At 40.2% G+C, this 18,288-nt stretch overlaps 1 protein-coding gene across 2 annotated transcripts; it reads left to right on the top strand.

Moving 5' to 3' along the window:
- Nucleotides 1–86: 86 nt before the first annotated feature.
- On the top strand, nucleotides 87–11,091 carry RWDD3 (RWD domain containing 3). Of its 2 annotated transcripts, none has more exons than XM_082287120.1 (4): nucleotides 87–182; nucleotides 5,550–6,028; nucleotides 6,740–6,855; nucleotides 6,954–11,091. In XM_082287120.1, the coding sequence occupies exons 1-4, from the start codon at nucleotides 98–100 to the stop codon at nucleotides 7,066–7,068; spliced, it is 795 nt and encodes a 264-aa protein (XP_082143246.1). In that variant the 5' UTR covers nucleotides 87–97; the 3' UTR covers nucleotides 7,069–11,091. The 2 variants fall into 2 exon arrangements, with proteins under 2 accessions (XP_082143246.1, XP_082143247.1); XM_082287121.1 differs by lacking the exon at nucleotides 87–182 and adding an exon at nucleotides 384–552.
- Nucleotides 11,092–18,288: the final 7,197 nt, after the last annotated feature.

The following is an 18,288-nucleotide window of genomic DNA, read 5'->3' as shown; positions in this document are numbered from 1 at the left end:
TGTTCTCGCTGTGGCGCGGGCCGGCGCGGCGGCGCCCCCTGGCGGCCATGGTGCGGGCCCCGCGGCCGGCAGGGGGCGCTGCGGCGCGCTGGCGGCCATGTCGGAGCTGGCGCGGGAGGAGCTGTCGGCGCTCGCCGCCATCTACTGCGAGCCGGGCGCCTGCGAGGTGCTGGCGGCCTCAGGTGACGCGGCCGCGCTCTCTGCCCCCAGCCCGGGCTCTCCCGCTGCCCCGCGCGGCGGCTCGGCCCGGCAGAGCCTCGGGAGGAAGCGCTCCGTGGCCGCTCACGGCGGGGCTCAGCCCCCGGGGCAGCACGGGCTCGGTCCCTCGCTGCTGCCGCTTGTCGCGTGTCCCTGCCCCGCCGCGTGTCTGTGCCGCCGCCTCGCTTGGGACACGGAGCCCAGCGGGCCCTGCTCGGTTATAGTTAGGGACCTTCTCAGGGCCCTTGCGCGCCCTGGGGGCAAGCGAGGAGCAGCCTGAGAATGGGCTGGCTGCCCGCTAGGTAAACAAGCACGTGAATCTTGTACGCGTTATGAAGACCAGGTATTTATCCGGTAAGACTGACTAGGAGCTGTTGCAGTGCATGAGAAGCGTTGGGTCATCTCTATATTTTTCTGGGGTAAGGTGACCACCGGGGCACTGTGACGTGCCAGATGTTCTCCTGCTTCAGCAAGATGTGTACGGCTGTAGGTTTTACGGGGTACCGAGGCTGATGTGTCTGCTGTGGGTGGAATGATCAGGTTGGTAGTACTTGCCCCCATCATCTGCTGGATGATGTAGGCAAGGAATGCAGGAAGCCTGGACGCCTCCATGGTTTTTGCACCAGTCTTGGTGGCCACTGATCAGAACGTAGTATTAAGAGATGGATTTTATCAGTCTGCACTGTACACTGCTGTGAAGATGCCCCTTCAGCAAGGGAGAATGAATCTCAATAGTTCCAGTGTATAATAGCTGCTGCTGTCAGGCTGGATATGCAAGTGTTGGTGTCTGTTCAGATCCAGACAATTAGTAAATTTTGCTTAGTGCCTACCACAGATGTGACAACTCTTACATATTTGTTGGGGAGAGATACACATGCACATAGGCACACAGAATATGCCTATATTCTGTATCACAGGTCCCCAGTGTCCTGGGAGCTGTTGCAGAGTGCTGCTCCCCAGCAGAGTGATGGACAGGGAGAGCTTCCTGCAGGTTGGACTGCAGTGAAGTCCTGGGGAATGCTGCTAAAGATGGATGTAGTGGTCTGGTGTCAGATTTTGTCTGCACATGTATGTATTGAGCCCTAAAGAACTGGGATTGATAAGGAAACACGTTTTTACTGTGCAGGTAACTGAGTGCTGGAGGTTGCCAAGAGAGCCTGTGCAGTCTCCCTCTCTGGAGATACTCAGAATATCTGGGTATTGTCCTGGGCAGTTGTTCCTGTTGTAGGTGACTGTGCTTGAGGGGAGAGGTTGGATGAAGACATTTGTGTCTGCAGGGAGCACAATTAATCACAGTAATCTAAAACCAGAATTTTGTATCTCAATATGCATGATGCACCGCCTGCTCCAGTGCAGGCATGTTATTCTGCCTTTTTTTTTTTTTAATTGGTATTTAGGGTTGTATCTTTAAAATATGATTGATGAAATGTTTCAACTGAGCTTTATTTTTAAGTGAAAAAGTTCAAGAATGTTAATTTTGGGCATAGTTTAAAAAAACAGTATCCAGGCTTATCAGATGTTAATTTTAAAAAATGTGAGCGTATCTGAACATTGCAAATACACGTCTGTTCCTCCAAATCTGTTGAGAAATATAGGCACATTCTTCTCTGTGCTTCATATATGGAAAAGATTTTGTGTTTATAAGTTGCCAGAATGTAAGAGGTTTAGAAACCTTCCTGTACATAAAATGAGGTGTCACAAGTGCACAATAGGAACAGGCTATTTTATTTATATTAATGTTATGTGACCTTGGAGGGCCTTTAACCAGGCTGTGTTCATGATATGTTAGGATCAGGTATATTTGATTGATTTACATAGTTTTCTGCTGGAATTGAAAAGATTCTTTACAACAATGATTATTGGTATTTTTCTTCCTCTTGGAATTTACTTGTTGGAATTGCAGAATCCTCTAGTATACAATTAACTTTTGCTTCAGTCATTAGCTTACATTTCCTTTATCTCTTCAAACCATGTAAATTGTCATTGACAAATGGTGCACAGACATAACTTCCAGGAAGACTGTTATGTTATACAATCTGTAAGACATTAAGAGTAATTTGTGTGTAGATCCATGGGATCAAAAAGCAGGCCATTGGGGATTCATGGTGTTGAGGAATGTAAGAGAATGCTTTTACAGGTCTCTTGGTATGGTAAAAACTTTGGCTTTTTGGAATTCAACAGTGAAGTATTCAGAATGCAAGATGTGTTTTTATCAAAACCAATGTGTGGATGAATTTAAATAAACTAATTATGGCATATCTTTTTTACCTTACATATCTATTTGCAAAGATTAGTGTTACAGATAGAAATCCGTAATTTAGTTGTTAATCTGTTCTCTTTTGGTCTGTTCACCAAGCTTGCTATAAAAGTATATTTAGATATTCTAAGCTTGTACGTTAGTAGGTGCCATTTTCTGAATTTAAAAATAGACTGCATGTGTTGCATAAAATGCCTTTGGGCAGGAGAGGAGGGGGATATCTGTCTGGTTGACATGGAACATAAGAAAAAATCTGAAGAATGCTAGAGCTAAATATACTGATAAGCACGCAGCTATGGGGGAAAACGAGTTAAAATGTATTGAGTTTAGTCTGATTAGCACATTAAATGCCAGCAGAACAGTCATACCCAACCTTTTATTTCAGAAATAATTGCTGTGTTGCTGTGAAGACAACTCGGCCCTTGTAGCATGTGCAAACAAAGGAAATATTTCTTTGGAGCCAGGTTGCGCAGGGCGCCGGTGGTTTGCTCTTTGTTCTGCCAGTGTCTGCAGCGCTGGTGCAGAAAAGGGATGCTGCAAGGTTTAAATAAACTTTAGATGCTGTAGCCCTGCAAAGGTTTTGAACTGATTCTTCTTTTTAAAAGTAAGTCTGAAGCAGATGTAAATGAGCACGGCTGGGCTTTACCCGATGGCTCAGGGTGATACACCTTGGGATGCGAGGCTGTTTTGCTTCCTACAGATTAGTTCATCACAAGGAAAGGTGTGAGATTTTTGCAGGTTTAAGATAAGATCACTGCAGCAGGAGGCTCTTGTCAAAGGGGCAGGGTTGGCCTCTCTATCCCTCTGTTACTTCTGAGCTGTGGTGAGATCTGTTGTGACAAGCTAGTGGAAAAATCTTAGGAAGATTATCAGAAAGGTAACATGTTTTTCTGTCACTGTAATTAAGCTGGCAATGGAGTAGTATTTTTCAATTTGTATAGGCTGTGCATTTTAAAATCTCTTGATGACATAGTTTAAAATAAAGTGATTCATGGGGAGAAGTACAATAATGCTAATCCCGTTCAGCCAGATGCCAGCTGGCTGTGTACCTGGTGAGGCTGCCCTGAGAGGGGGCAGCTGAAGGGCATGGGGTAGCAGCACTTTGTCTGGTGCAATGCTTGTGTGTGCAGACACCTCTGTGGTGGCCAGAGGGGTGACCGCGGCCCCAGGATGCGCAGGACAGGCTTTTCTGCCTGTGTCTGTGGTTATGTGTGCTGAGCCTGGCGTAATGGCAGAGGAGCTACCGCTGCTGGAGCCCAGGAGGAGACATTTCTCAGGACAGCAGAAGACAGAGATTGAAATGGGAAGGTTTGAGGTCCTCCTCTGTAGCTACTGACCACTTGCAAGGGTCTCTTCCAAGGCTGGTGTTTTTCTGAGGAATACATTTGCCCTAAAAGTAGTGTGGAGCCTTTGATAGGGTCTTGGAGGATTGAAGACAAACTCCTGTTGACAGGAAGCGACTCTTTTAACATATGGTGCCCATAAGGACAGGCATGGTTGGGTGTGATTTCATTGGATTCAGTGGATCTGCATCTACTGCTTTCACCACTGGATTTGAGTCTTAGGTAGTGATGTAGATGTTTGAAGGTGGTGGTCTTCCTGGTACTGCTAGAATTTGATTATTGGGCTTGGAGGCTTTTCTCATTTTACTTTGTGGCTTCTCTGACCTTGAGAGTTCTTTGTATGACCCAGGAAGGAGGTTTGGAAACAAGCCCTTGGATAGCTCTCTAAAGTACTTCTGTCTGTCCAAGTCACTTTTAGGTTCTTTCACTTTTTTAGTAGATTTGAAATATAAAATCATAGAGGGCACTGTGAGAGGTTGGTTAGTGGCATCAGCAATACTAATCAAACATAATTCAACTGACTGCCGTGTAAAGGAAGGTAAGGTAAGGTACGGGGGGAAGAGCACAAGTCACTTCAAAAGACCTGCTCTGAAACTCAGCTCTGCTCTAATCTGCCTTTCAAATCTGGCTTCTCCTGCCCTCATAGAGTGAATCAACCTGACATTTTAGCAATTTTTGAAAGAAAAGGGGTGAAGTGTTTAGAATGCATCAAAGGGGTGAAGCAGAGAACATCTGAAGAAGATAATCTTTTATCTGATTGATACGCTCTTACTTCATGGCAGAGGAGCAAAAGTAGGTTAGGTCTTTGTCCCCGCTTTTCACTTTGTCAAGTTTTGTATTGTTTTTGTGTGACACTTTCAGTTAAGAAGGTTTTATTTCATGAATGACTGTACATAACTTTCATATTAAGCACCTTTGATTTTATGATTTATCAGGATGATGTTGTCTTTAGCTTTTCCTGTTGCATACTGTGTGTATCCTTTTCACTCTAAAAATAATTCTTTTCTTAAGTAGACCTGCAACATATTTTGAGCAGATATGAAGATATATAAACATACATTAATATGAGTACATGCATATTTATATATGTGGTATCTAGGGTCAGGTGTCCAACAGAGATGTTTTCCTTATGTCAGTGCAACTGTTGTAGAGGAGTTGGCAGAAAAGATTTAAGCATATTTTCTCTGCAAGTTGTAGGGGACAAAGAATCTGACTTTTTTCTTTCCAAGCCTCTCCTAAGTGTGGAACTGCTTTTGAATGATTGTCTTAAAAAATACCCCGTGCAAGTCTGTTTGCCTTGCATTAGTATTGATGTTAGAAGTCTTACAGATTTCTTTAGGAGCAAACTTAGAGCAGTGCTGAGTCCATCCAGCAGAGTCTCTATTTTCAGTTGTCCTTGCTTTTGCTGTTGAGTTGTAGAAGCTGAGTTATGTGTTTGAGAGAGACAATTCTTTATTACTGGCTTGTCTAGACTTTGAAAGAACCAAAAGGTGTGAATGCTTTTTAGGATGTGTTAATAACTTTCTTTCTGCTATGCTACAGAAGTGTTTCATTTCAGGATTCCCTGCAGGTATAGCTTGAGCCATTGGTTGCAAGCCCCCACCCTGCAAAAAAAATCACCTCCTTTTATTTTAGAGGAAATGGCAGTTATTTGTGTTGAATTGTTAAAGAAAATAACATGATTTAGTGATATATATGTATTTCAACTTCAAGCAAACTATTAATGTTTATTTTTTTTTAATATTTTCCAGAAACACATGGAATCTCATTTAGAATTCAAATCAGTGTGAAAGAAGTGTTGGATACAGATGTAGTTTTAAAGCTGTTATTTCATTTACCAGTCAATTACCCATCAACTCTACCGGATATTTCTGTTAACTCAGACCAGCTTACAAGGGCCCAATGCACGGACGTGAAAGATAAATTACTTGAACAAGCAAAGAAGCATCTTTCTGAACCCATGGTGCATGATCTGATTCTTTGGGTACAGCAGCATCTTAAAGATGTCATTAAGCAATCAGCAACAGTTTGCAATGAAAAAACTGCTTTGTCAAAAGGAACAGAAGATGGTATCTGGATGCTTCTTTTGCATTTAGATCACATGAGAGCAAAGGCAAAATATGTGAAAACTGTGGAAAAATGGGCTTCAAATCTAAGGCTGACTGGAAGACTGATGTTCATGGGCAAGATAATATTGATTCTTCTTCAGGGTGACAGGAGCAGCATTAAGGTGCAGGAGCAATGAATGTTGACTAGTTCTATTGATTTACCACTGAAACCTCTGTGTCTGAATATTTTCTGTGTGTTTTTCTAAGATTAGCAATTTTGGAAACAAATTGATCATTATCAGAGTAGGAAGGCCCAGCAACTTTATTCTGTATTTAAAAAAAAGAAGGTATTCAGTTCTGTCTACAGTGATACCTGTACACCTGTGGCCTGTATTGCATTGCTTCCCACTGTAATTATACCCTGTATCCCTTTTTTCCCTGACCTTAATATGCCTAGATTCAGTTTCCTGTATTTCCCAAATGCTCCAGAAAGTTGAAAATTTTTTGGTGAGAAGTTAATAACAGACATATTTCTAACTCATTGCTAACTGTCTCTTTCCTTGACTTAAAACCACATGGTACTGCTACTGCATGCCTGGGCTTTGAAATTTTTGCCTGTATATTTGACCTCCCACTGCATTAGGTTGGTTTTGGTGGTGATGTTGGAGGAGAATGTTTTGGCTTTTCTAATCATGTTCTCTAAATCAATTAGGCATGCACTTAACTTAAAACTGATTAATAGAAGCAGTCATGCACTTTTTGGGATGAGCACTTTCAAAGTTTGATTGCTATGTTCTGAAAAAAAGTCTATGTTTTCAATGGGCTTTTTTATGTTACTAAACTTTGAAAATACTAGGTGGCATGTAATATTTTGGGATTTTTTTGTCTTTTAGGAGTACTTGATTCTTCAGAAAACTTCTAAGGTAGATGTGGACTCAGGTGGAAAGAAATGCAAAGAGAAAATGATGAGTGTACTGTGTGAGACAGAAATACAGTCACAGCATAAAAGGTATAATTTAGTACTGTTGTGGATAGAAAAGTAACAGAATTGGTAATTACATTCTGACAAATCTAGGTATATTCATGACTTTCTCTTTCACAATGTAGGTTTCAGACATTCGAAATCAAAGAATATTCAGCACTGGAGGAGCTACAAAAGGAATTTGAAGCTGCAGGACTTAAAGCTCTTTTCTCTGAGTTTGTCCCTCCTCTCTTTAAATAAAATTAAAAGAAAACACTGGACCTTTGACCAAAGCAGTAGTTGACTGCAGATGCTGATGGAAGATGAAAGGACTTGTGGCAAACAATGTTGAAGCATTTCTGCAAAAAATACCAGTAGTAGTCATCCTTTTGCAAGAAGGCGGCACATTAAGAACTGATAATTTTTTGGCATTTATGTATTAATAGCTTTTTCCAACCAATGTGATGTTGATTGTGATAATTGCATGGCAAGCATGAGAGATTGGGAAGAAATAATGTGAAAAACATAGTCTTCTAGTCAGACTCTGTTTTGCAGTCCCTGTTTTTCAATGTTTTGTTCCTTCTCATGGTAGAGTTTATTGATAATGGCCTGCTGGAAAGCATGATTAATTTTGCTTTGTAAGATTATATGAAGATATTTCTATAAAGAAACATAGCAAACACAGATTTGAATATGTGAGGACAGTGTACACTTAATATCCCTTAAGAGTTCATCTGCTAATTTTTCATTCTCTCCATTTAATTGACTGTAAATGCTAGATGGTTGATTTGAAGAAAAAGCTCATGTCACTTGGGGCCTGAAAAAACTTAGAAGTGTCTTTTTGAATATTAGTTTTTATTTTAAAATGCATAAAAACACCCACATGGAGGCTTTAAATTGATGAAAAGCTGAGTTAAAGCCAATTGTAATATTTTCTTTGATAGTTTACAGATGTCTTTTTACACTTTATCTGGTTTTACTGTCTGTGCAGCTTTAGATATCTTGATTCAATTAAACTGTTGGAGCAGTTTATATACAGACTTCAGTCTTCTGTCTTTCAAGACTTCTGTCAAGGTTTGTTTGGGTTTTTTGAATTGGTCACTGGCCTTGACCAACTTACATATTCTTTTTTTATCGGTAGTCTGTGTTTTACATCTGTATAGTTTTACAAATTATATGCATAATTTTATAAATTGTGCAAGTTGTGCAAGTTCTGTTTACCTAGGGAGAATTGGATACTTATTTCTTAGGATTATTAATGTGTATCCCTTGGTTTTTATTTTACCTGAAGCCATTCTGTAGCAAGACTAGATAAATTATCTAGCAATAAAAATCTTGCAGTCATGAGTTTCTTAGTAACTTAGCACTGCCATTTGCTACTTCAGTTGGTTTTAGCATGTAGCTAAACACGTGCTTTACTGCTCTCTAAAACTCAATCCCAGAAGCCAAATGTCTCATGTATTCTGTGTTAATTAAACAGATTTGATCAATTCAGTATAAACTAATTTATTTCCATTCTGCTGGGGGAAGACCAGTGCAATTTGTTTAGTTCCAAAAGTGCGGTTTGGCTAATCATTATGTAGGATCTGATTTCCTGTTTCATACTCAGACCATGAGATCATACCTCTTTCTTTGTATATTCTAGGAAAGCATCTAAAGCAGACTAGGAAGATTTTATGTTTCACTGTTTGAGATAACAGATGCATAAAGGGTTGTAGATTGTTTGAAAGTTTCTGAAGTTTTTCAGGAGTTTGGTAATTTTCCTAATAAAGAGTGTCTAAAATATGTATGCTGCATGCTATTTTAGGGACTGATGCTAATTTAATGAGATAGTAGCAAAGTTCTTCTTAATTAGTCTTTCATGTTTATCAGTACAATACTTCAGGCACAGTAGAAAACAGACTGGGTTGAACAGGTTTTACAAATCTGTTCTATATTATTTTGAAATGGCTTCCTGAGAGACAGGAAATCTAATTTTCTATCATTTTAAGTGTATGTGAAGATGAATTCTTGCTTTTATAAGGAAGAACAAAACACAAGTATCTTTAAAATATTAAAATAACATGTATTTTAAATTACAGTTTCCAGAATCAAACTGTTCTCAGGTAAAATATCTGTTGAAAAATTGTGTGTCAGTGCAGTATAAAGTTTTGAAAAGCTTCAGAGGCTCTCTCCTCATACTGTGTGACAGATCTGACAAGTATCAAACTCAAGAAAAGGCCTATGCATGTACAGCATAAGAAAACATAATCAGTATCTCTCTGCAAAACTAAATGTTGTCAGATTTTGCCAGATGCATTGTAAATCCATTGATTTTAGGAATCAAGTTGAATGGCATACCTACTCATGTGATCTCAAATTGCATGTGACTTCAAAAAGAATTGAGGCGTAAGTTGTTGTGATCATCTTTCTTGCAAGATTAGATGCAGATTTACTAAAGTTTTCCTGCCTACTAGAAAAGCCATGTGTGGCCATCAGTGATTGCCAGTTGCACTTGAATATAAACCCATGTATTTTTTTGAGTTTTATTGCCTGATGCCTTCTTAGTCAACTATTTGGTCAGAGCTGGCATTCTGCAACAGCTAACTAAAAAGTGCCAGTTGGGTAAGTTGCAGCTCTCTCCTGATCATTTACTCATCATCCTGCCAAAATGAAGTTGTTGTAAGAAGCTAGATGATTTCTGTGTTTCAGGAGTTGGAAAATGCATTTTATACAATGGATTTTTACCATAGTTGAATTTGTTATTCACTAGCTTACAGTGGACAAATCCACAAGTTCAGTGTAGGAAAGGACTACAGTTTTTTAGCTTGGTTTGATGTGCTTCAGGAGAATTACAAATCTGATCAGCTTGGTACTGTTCAGACAGCAGAGTACATGAAAACTGATGTCAATCTGATTCTGTTAAAGCAAGTGCTTTTCCTCCCTATCAAACAGTCACTTACTTTGAAGGGTAGGAGGATATCTTCTGTTCAGACAAGTAAACAATATTTTTAAAGGCTGTTCTTTTGGAAGGATGTTGCAGCTGTCTGTTAACTGATGGTTTGTTTGCATTCATTGTAAAAAGAGATGAGCTAGCCTACAAGCCTCTGGGGCACAAAAGTCATCAAAATGGGTCCTGTGGTGCATGTTCTGCCTTCCAAGGGAATCGAAGCACACACAAGAACAAAATGCACAGATACAGAAGAATAAGATGCAGGGAAAAAAATGCATATCAGTGTCTAAAATGTTAGTGAAGTGTATGTAACTATCAGAATCTGACAATTCAGTTGAAAGGAAGAAGAAATCCACAAATTAAAGATGATTTAACAAATTAGAAGCTAGCTTTCTTGTAGATATTGTGTTACAAATAGTTCTTCAAACAGCATGGTTAGTAAAGCCTTGTTTCCTGTGGCCTTGCTAGTTTCTAAGCTATAGCACACATGAAGTCTTACCTGCCAGAGATACATTCCTGATGGTGTTCTCCCAGGTGGCTTTCCCAGTGCCTGGTATTGATTGTGCGTAAATTGATTATTGCTTGCATAAATCTTTAAAATATTAATAGCATTTTCCCACCTGTTAACTTTTTCATCAAAGTTGTAGGTACTTGGTTTCTTTCAGCTTGTTAATCTCTCATTTTAATTGAAGTGACTTAAATTCAAAAGTTCTAGGAAGACTTTGTAGTGTAAATACGCTTACTTCTGTATGAACAGCACAGATGTATAACCATAGTTTTCTTTAAAAATCGGGCTAAAAGGAAAGATGTTGCCATAGGACTGACAACTTGAAGAATCAAGTTTTTTAGGACAAAACTGAGGTTTGATTGGTCTTTTTGAATACCTTGGCTTATTAAGTGTGAACAAAAGAAAAAATGGGTTAAGGAAACAAGAAAGATCCAGAGAAGGGAAAAAATGGGGGACATCAGTATTAGGGATTTACCTGTTTCTCATACCTATTCAGTCTCATTAGTTCCTTCCCCCTCTACTCACGAATTTGTTATTTGGTGTTAGAGGGAGGAGAAGACACTGTAGGAAGTCATATATGAAAATCCTTGACATAATAAATTAAAAATAACTGAAAGTAGATTTGGTTGTTTTGTGAATAAGGCTGATTTTTGTGGTTTTGTAGTTACATCTCATTTTCCTATAATAAGATCATTTGTCTCTTACTTCTGATGTGAATGACCCACCAAACCCACTGAGATTAGTATGAATTATATGCAGAAGTACTGTAATGAGCCTTAAGAAACTTCATAGTGGAAAAAATACTTTGTTTATGTTGTTCCTTTTAAAAATAGTTTAATAAACCCTGCATATGGATGATTTAAAGCCTAGTGTCCCTTGATTTTTTCAGCTGTATCTGTGAAAATATGAACCTAATCATGCTATAGTACATTTGAAATAAGATGATGAAATGTTGCACTCACTGTGTTTCTGCCAGAGTTTGAGACTGAAATTGCTTATATTATGATATAGTGCAATTGCTAGAATCAACTTTAATATATCTTACAGTAGTACTAAGCATTATCATCCTGTCTTTTTTGTGTGTAACACATGCAGCACTCTGTTGCGGTTTTGTATTTTGTATGTATACTTAATTTTTTGTTATCTTATGCAAGAGTTATGATTGCTTATATTCTTAATTATAGACATAAAAGGAACTTGGAATATAAATATGCTGATAGCATTTTGCAGTTGTTGTTCTGTGCTATGTTCATGTATTGGCTTTTATATTAGTTTATGTTGTCTAACTTCAAAATATTAACCTTCAGTGAAGAGAACTCTTCAGGGTGACAGAAAAATTTGCCTAAAATACATTAATTTAAGGAATTCTTTGGACTCTAAAGATGAATCCCTTAATGTTTTGAGTTAATTATGCACTCAGATGCTTTAATTTTATGCTAATAAGGTAGCAACTGCTGCACTTTTAAATTTCCTTTGTGTTTCATAATGTGATACCAGTAATCTGTATCCTATTTTAGAACATAGCTGATCATGGAATTTGGGTCAACATTTTATTAGTATTTCCCATTGTAAGTATCTATGATTCTTTATATGTATACATTGTTATCTATTACACCTTGAATGCAAAGTGTTATTTTAGGATGAAACTTGTTACAAAAGGTCTCTGCATGAGAACAATAACTCTACTTTTCTGCTGCTTTTCCTATTGTCACCTTTTACATTCCTGCAGCTATGGGAAGCTGTCAAATGATCAGAGTTTTCTGGAGCTGAACTTGACAAGTCAAGCCAGTGTGTTATATCAGATCTTGATGCCAGCTGGGTGGAGGCAGGGTGCTCTCCAGGCCTTTATGGGACCACTTTTGACAACATCTAACTGCTCCACTGAAGGGATTAGCTGGATATTTCTTGAACTTTGTGTAGAGAATCGAGGGAGTGAATTCCACCAATGCAGAAGGTGAATGGTTGGCTGTTGCTTGATCCAACCTTTACATCAGGAAAGCTCTCTGGTACTCCTTTTATGTTAATGCCATGGAGGGTAATATGCTGAAGTTTACACTTTTGATAGTCACAGGGAACACTGCACAGCAAAATCAGTGCCACAGTTTTAAGACTGAAGGTGGTAAATTCTGGTTTTCAGTTATACTTAGGAAAAAGACCAACGGAAAATGATTTTGCTGGTCTCTGGTCAGTCACTCATCTGTAGTGGTACACAGAGGCAGGGTACATTTTTATAGGAGATGGTGCTACGACTACCTTTCAGTCAAGATATGATAAAATGCACTTCTTTTTTGAAGTAAAATAACTGACTTACTTGTGAGAACACTGTCCACGTGAGATGCTGAACAGAAGCTGAGCTGTATGAATTGAGCTGTGCCAGAGGCTGGTTTTTATTTGGTGGAAGTGGAGGTGTTAGAAAGGGACAGACAGCAATAAAAACACTGGTGATGTGGCTCTCAGAGAAGCCAGAAGGAGGGGGTGTTTGCGTTGATTTCTCTCTGGAAAGAAATTCGGGAGTATGAGCTACTAAAGAAGTTGCTACTGTATCCAAGTTTCAAGTAGAAATGTCTGAAATAAATATGCAGCTTCATTGTCATTTCTCTTTTTAGCAGAAGCGGCATGTAGAACTGAGAGCAAGTAGTGGAAGTTTTCATGGGTATAGGAATGACAAACCTCACTCAAGAGCTGTAGGCTGTCCATGAAGGAATTAATGCAATTCTTAGAAAGTGTCCTCAGATGACCCAGGAATGACAGAGACTTTGTTGAGGCAACAAACTCCAAAAGTCTCATCATTTGGAAACCAGGCTGTCATGGCTCTGAGCGATTGGGAACACTGATGGAAGAGGTGACTAGCAGCTCCCAGGACCAGATTTTCTACAAAATTTGGGCATTCTGGAAAGCAAGGGCTAAGGGGGTTGACAAATCGCTTGTGGGGAAAAAAAATTCTGCTTATTTGTGGAATTGGAGAATTCAGGTAAGTGTTTAATTTTTACAAGACTTTTTCTGCATTGATACTATAGACACCTGGTATGGAGATGTTAGATGGTCCTTGCTCAAATAGCGTCTAGTGTCTTGGGAAGTTGATCTATTTCAGTTCCACATGAATTTCAAAGATCATTTTGGGTGATAATGGTGGTCAGTGGCATGAAAAGATTGAAGTACTGCAAACCTATTCTGGAGCAAGGATTTGCAATGCAATTAAGAAACAGCTTTTAAGTATGAATTAGACAAGGCATATCTAATAAGAACAAAAACAGGAGGGAAAGAAAACACTCCACTGGAATAGCTACAAGAAATCCAGAAAATCATGTTTCTGAGGTACTCGTGTGGCAAAGGAGAACTTCAGGGTTACCTTTGTATTGACAAGGAGCCAAATGCTGTAAACTCAGCTGGATGTGAGGGTGTCAGTCACAGTTTCTGAGCTGTACAGTGCTTGGCACAGTATGTGTATCTTCTGTTCCAGCATTGCACCAGATTTCTTTATTTTTCCTCCCCTTTTATTTTTTAATTTTTATTTTGAAAGCAGCTGCAGGAAAGGAGATAGCAGTTGCTTGCTATGAATTCTGTTCTTTACTTCTTACAATACTAATTACTAAAAGATGCTACAGGTTTCCTTCAGACTAATTTTGAAGAAGCAGGGGAATACTTTTTAAAACAAATAAAGGAACAGAGATAAAATCTCAGGAGAAGCTGTTAATTTACATATTGGAGCTGTGAAAAAAAAGATCTGTCAGACGAAGAAGAGTCATAAAGCAGCGTGGGAATAAAGACATGTCCCCTCAGTGGTCCAGAGTTACCATCTGTCTGAGCTCTGGCAGAAGATGATATTAATGCTTAGCAGAGGAGAACAGGTATTTCCACACAGTAGTACCTGATGCTGGCACTAAAGAGCTTTTTGTGCTGGAAGACTGGGGACAGCTAAAGGTAAAGCTTGGAAGCACAGGCAGCATGCTAACAATTTTTAGGGTCTCAGCTCTTGAACAGCCATGAAAGCTGGGCTACTCACTGTGTAACACTGTTAGTAATAGCCACAGGAGCTCTGGTACTGGCTCTTATTTAACTGATCAAATCTATTGGAAAAGATAACAAAATAGAAGTTGTGTAATCAGTCCCAAAGGGAGGTGGTGACTGTAGAGGGTGAAGCTGTTCAGTACTGGAGAACACTGGTTTTTGAAAGCTGGATAGTTTTTGGCAGCTGGGACAATGAAAAGCTAATCCTTGGAATGAAAAAAAGGGGAAAAAATTGATTCTTGCTCATCTAGTTATGGATTTTTTTCTAGAAATTAATTGCTAAGTTGAAACAAATGAGTTGTGGATAATTGTTTATCAGCAAAATTTTTCCTGCTTTAGGTAGAATGTGAGAGAGTTCTAAGAGAAGTTTTAACTGTTAGGTTTCTTATGGATCTGAAGTAGGAATGGCTTACAGCTCCCTAAAAATTTCTTATTAACAGCAAATCATTAAAGCAATGCATAAAGTGTTAGAAAATTCCAACTGCTGTGGAATAAACTACAGCAGAAAATTGTGAATGTAAGTCCTGTTATTCAGTATTTTGTGGGACCCTTGGGATTAGCAGCAAGGGGGGTCAGAATTTTCTAAATAGCAATAAGGATTTAATTTTTTGTTCTTGGCCAGCAGCAAGAGTTTCTATTCATGCCAATTTTCTGACAGCAGAAAGAAAAGGGATATACTTCTGGAATACCGTGGAGGGGTAACAGAACTTTTAACAAATTTGTAGGCCTCATTTGTAAGTTTCAAAACCAAAGACAAGCAAACCCCAGAACAGTCTGGGAAAAGATTACTTTCATGGTAAAATACAGCTTGTGGCAACCTGAAGTGATAGCTCTTAGGTTGTGCACATGTATTTGAGAGATTGTTGTCTGCACAGGTGAGGGATGGTTTTTGGTTTGGTTTTGTTTTGTCCTTTTTTTTTTTCCTGTTAAAGCCAGAGGGGGTGCTGGAATGTGCTGAAACATTTGAGCAAGAACGAGTATGTGAACAAATAATCTGCAGTAAACCTCAGGTTGCCCCTCAAGGTCAAACATGATGAGAGTTGTTCCAAAGGTATGCTGAGGAATACATTCAGTGCAGGGAGCTCTGAGAGCAGCTGCAGGGTGAGCTCTGGGTGAGCCCAAGCCCCAGGAAAAGGGCCTGAACTGGCGACACTTGGCAGCACAAAGGGCCCTTGACCTGTGGCACAGTTGGGGACCGGACACTCGGGGATACGGCAGGAACCCAGACTTTCCCGCCCTTGGGCTGTGAGGGGATAAAGCCCCGTCGCTCCTTTGTTCGGGGTCCTTCCTCAGAGGCACCAGCTCCAGCTGTTACTTTGTTATTTAGTTATTGCATGACGATTGAATTATTTTCAGAACAGGACGTCTGAGGCTCTGCCGTGGGACACCTGGGCTCGAGCCGGTATGGAAGCATGGTGTGACCGAGTGTGGGATGTGCAGCTGGGAAGCGCCTCAGGCCCAGCTCCGGTGGTGCGAGAGGGACTGCAGGAATGGCTCCTGGATGGCCAGACAGGGAAGCTTCCTTAGCAGGTACTCGTTATGGTTGGAGCCAAAGTAAGAAAGGTGGATGTTCCACTGATAAAATGAAGACTGAAGTTCTTCAGAGAATAGGAAACTTTGGCAATTCTGGAAGATCATTACACAATATGGTAAAAATCAGGAATGTGCAATGGGTTAATGTTGCTCTTTGGTCCATTTTGTTTCACAACCCCTTGTGTAGTGAAAGCAGACAGGAGGGTAATTAAAGGACTAATGATTATTAATAATAATTTAATTATTAATTATAATTAAAGGTGTAGTGATTGGCTTATGATGTTTTCAGTGATGAAGGGTCATTGCCCTGGAAAACTGTATCTGGCATGGTAAAGCCACTGCTTTCCATGGAGGGTGCTTGTGGTCAGGACAGGCCTGGTGTTACTTCAGTGTCTCCACTTGCCAATACTGACCTGGGGAAGAGAGTAAAGGTTTGCTTGTTCCAGGAGCAGGCACGTGCTGAGAGCAGCGTTCTCCCTGGCTTTCTCCTGCAGTTTGTGTTGGTGCAGCTGCTGGCTGAAGGGGTGCCAGATGGGCAGGATTTCACTCTGGCTGCCCCCAGAGCTGAGAAAGTGGCTTTGGCATCTGGGGCTGGAACAGACAGGAAAGCAGTGTCCTTTCTGTCCAGGCAAAGGGGGCAGAGGCTGTTTGCAGCAGTGGCTGTTCCTGGCCACCTTGTGACAGGCACAAGGGGTTAGGTGGGTATCAAAGCTGGTTTTAGGCTGCATGAGAACTGGTACTGAGAGTGCCTGTGGGGATACCTGACTGTCACCCCACATACATTATATGCCACATTATCCCATCAACTGTCCAACTTACATGGGTGGTTTTGTATATATGGGCATTTCTAACCCTGACAAAGGGACTATCTTGCTGTCATGAGGATGGGAAGACCTTAATTCCAGAGCTTTGTGCTATAGAACACCATCCTTTTGTCTTTTTACCATGAAATGTCTTTCCATTTGTAAGCAGTAAGAAAATAACTGAATGATGAAAGTCAACTACACAGCAAAACTACAGACAGTATGGGATGTCGACTGTCAATCTGTCACTTATATAAATGGAACAATAATTGTTGTTCCTCTTCAGAAATGTAGTTTATGCAGTCTATATAAAGGCAAATTATTTAGTGCAGTGCAAGGAAAATTCTTTTTGCCTATCTGAAACCAATTGAATATTAACTGATGAAACCATTAGAAGATACTGAGCCCAATATGAATCCCTTTGGTGGAATACATGATGTGGAGGAGTGGCTTATCTTACAAAAAGCCTACCTCCATTTTGGAAGTAATGGGTTTTTTATTTTTTCCATTTCTTAATAATAGAGGAAGAGAGAGGGATAGATCTGCTAGAATATTCTCCTTATCATCTTTGCAGCCTATGGTCTCATGGAGAGGAATAGCTGAGAGTTGAAAGGGGAAAAATCCTGACTATTGTGCTTTCCCTGAGATAAGGAATATTTTAGAATCCCTTGTCTCATGCATGAAGCCTAGTAAAAGGGTTCCATATTAACATATGGAAGAGTTTTCGGGGAAAAACTGATCTTAGCCTCAGGAGTCTGCTTTTGACTCTTGGTTTGTCTGAGTGTTTTATATGTCTTTGAAAATGAATGTTAAAAGGGAGAGTATGAGCCACACAAGCTGAGTTTGCTGCATTGACCTCAAGAGGTGAAAGCACAATTGAAAAGGTCTGTTTTAAATGTTTAAGGAATTAATAATTGCTGAAAAGTGCAGATGCTAGAAGAACAAGCATCTTATATGCCATATTACAGACAGATCTGGCACTCATGGGAGGCATTTGTGACAACAGTCTTCCAGTGGGTGACATTTATGTACATGATAAAGAGACAAGACCTCTTTATGTAAAATTTACGATGAGCTTTCTAATGTCATCAGTTTTTTTTAGGCTTACAAAATTGCCTCTCTTATAAAATTAACTCCTCATGTTCGGCCATCAGCCTTTGGGAGCTGCGGAGAGCAGCCCCACGGGGGTGTGTGCCAGTGGGAGCACTGGGGGGCTGTGGAGCTGGGAACCCACAGAGAGACAGGACAAGATGCTGCTGGCCATGGGCACTTAGCAGTCAAAATGGCTCTGGGCAACAGCTACTGCTGTTGGACTGAACGTGGCAAAATCAGTGTTCATCCTGGAGGAGACTAAGGTGAGACCTTATTGCAGTCTACAACTTCCTCACAAGGGGAGGAAGAGGGGCAGATCCTGATCTCTTCCCTGTAGTGACCAGTGACAGCATCCAAAATTGTTGGTTGGATATCAGGAAAAGGTTCTTCACCCAGAGGGTAGTCAGACACTGGAACAGGCTCCCTGGGAAGTGGTCACAGCACCAAGCCTGACTGAGTTCAAGAAGAGTTTGGACAATGCTCTCAGGCACATGGTGTGACTCTTGGGGATGGTAGTGTGCAGGGACAGGAGTTGAACTTGATCCTTGTGGATCCTTTCCAACTCAGGATATTCTATGATTCTATGAAAGTGCATCATTACCCTT

This window comes from Coloeus monedula (assembly GCF_965178545.1).
Source record: "Coloeus monedula genome assembly, chromosome: 9".
NCBI classification, from domain to species: domain Eukaryota; kingdom Metazoa; phylum Chordata; class Aves; order Passeriformes; family Corvidae; genus Coloeus; species Coloeus monedula.
Note: the sequence above shows the minus strand (reverse complement) of the source record. Positions and strands in the feature narration are given on the sequence as shown.

What these genes read in the sequence shown, in the direction of transcription:
- RWDD3 (XM_082287120.1), top strand. Translation starts at nt 98, where the DNA reads ATGTCGGAGCTGGCGCGGGAGGAGCTGTCGGCGCTCGCCGCCATCTAC. An exon ending in CGAGGTGCTGGCGGCCTCAG is followed by an intron (nt 183 to 5,549) that starts GTGACGCGGCCG and finishes AATATTTTCCAG; the next exon opens with AAACACATGGAATCTCATTT. An exon ending in GTGACAGGAGCAGCATTAAG is followed by an intron (nt 6,029 to 6,739) that starts GTGCAGGAGCAA and finishes TTTGTCTTTTAG; the next exon opens with GAGTACTTGATTCTTCAGAA.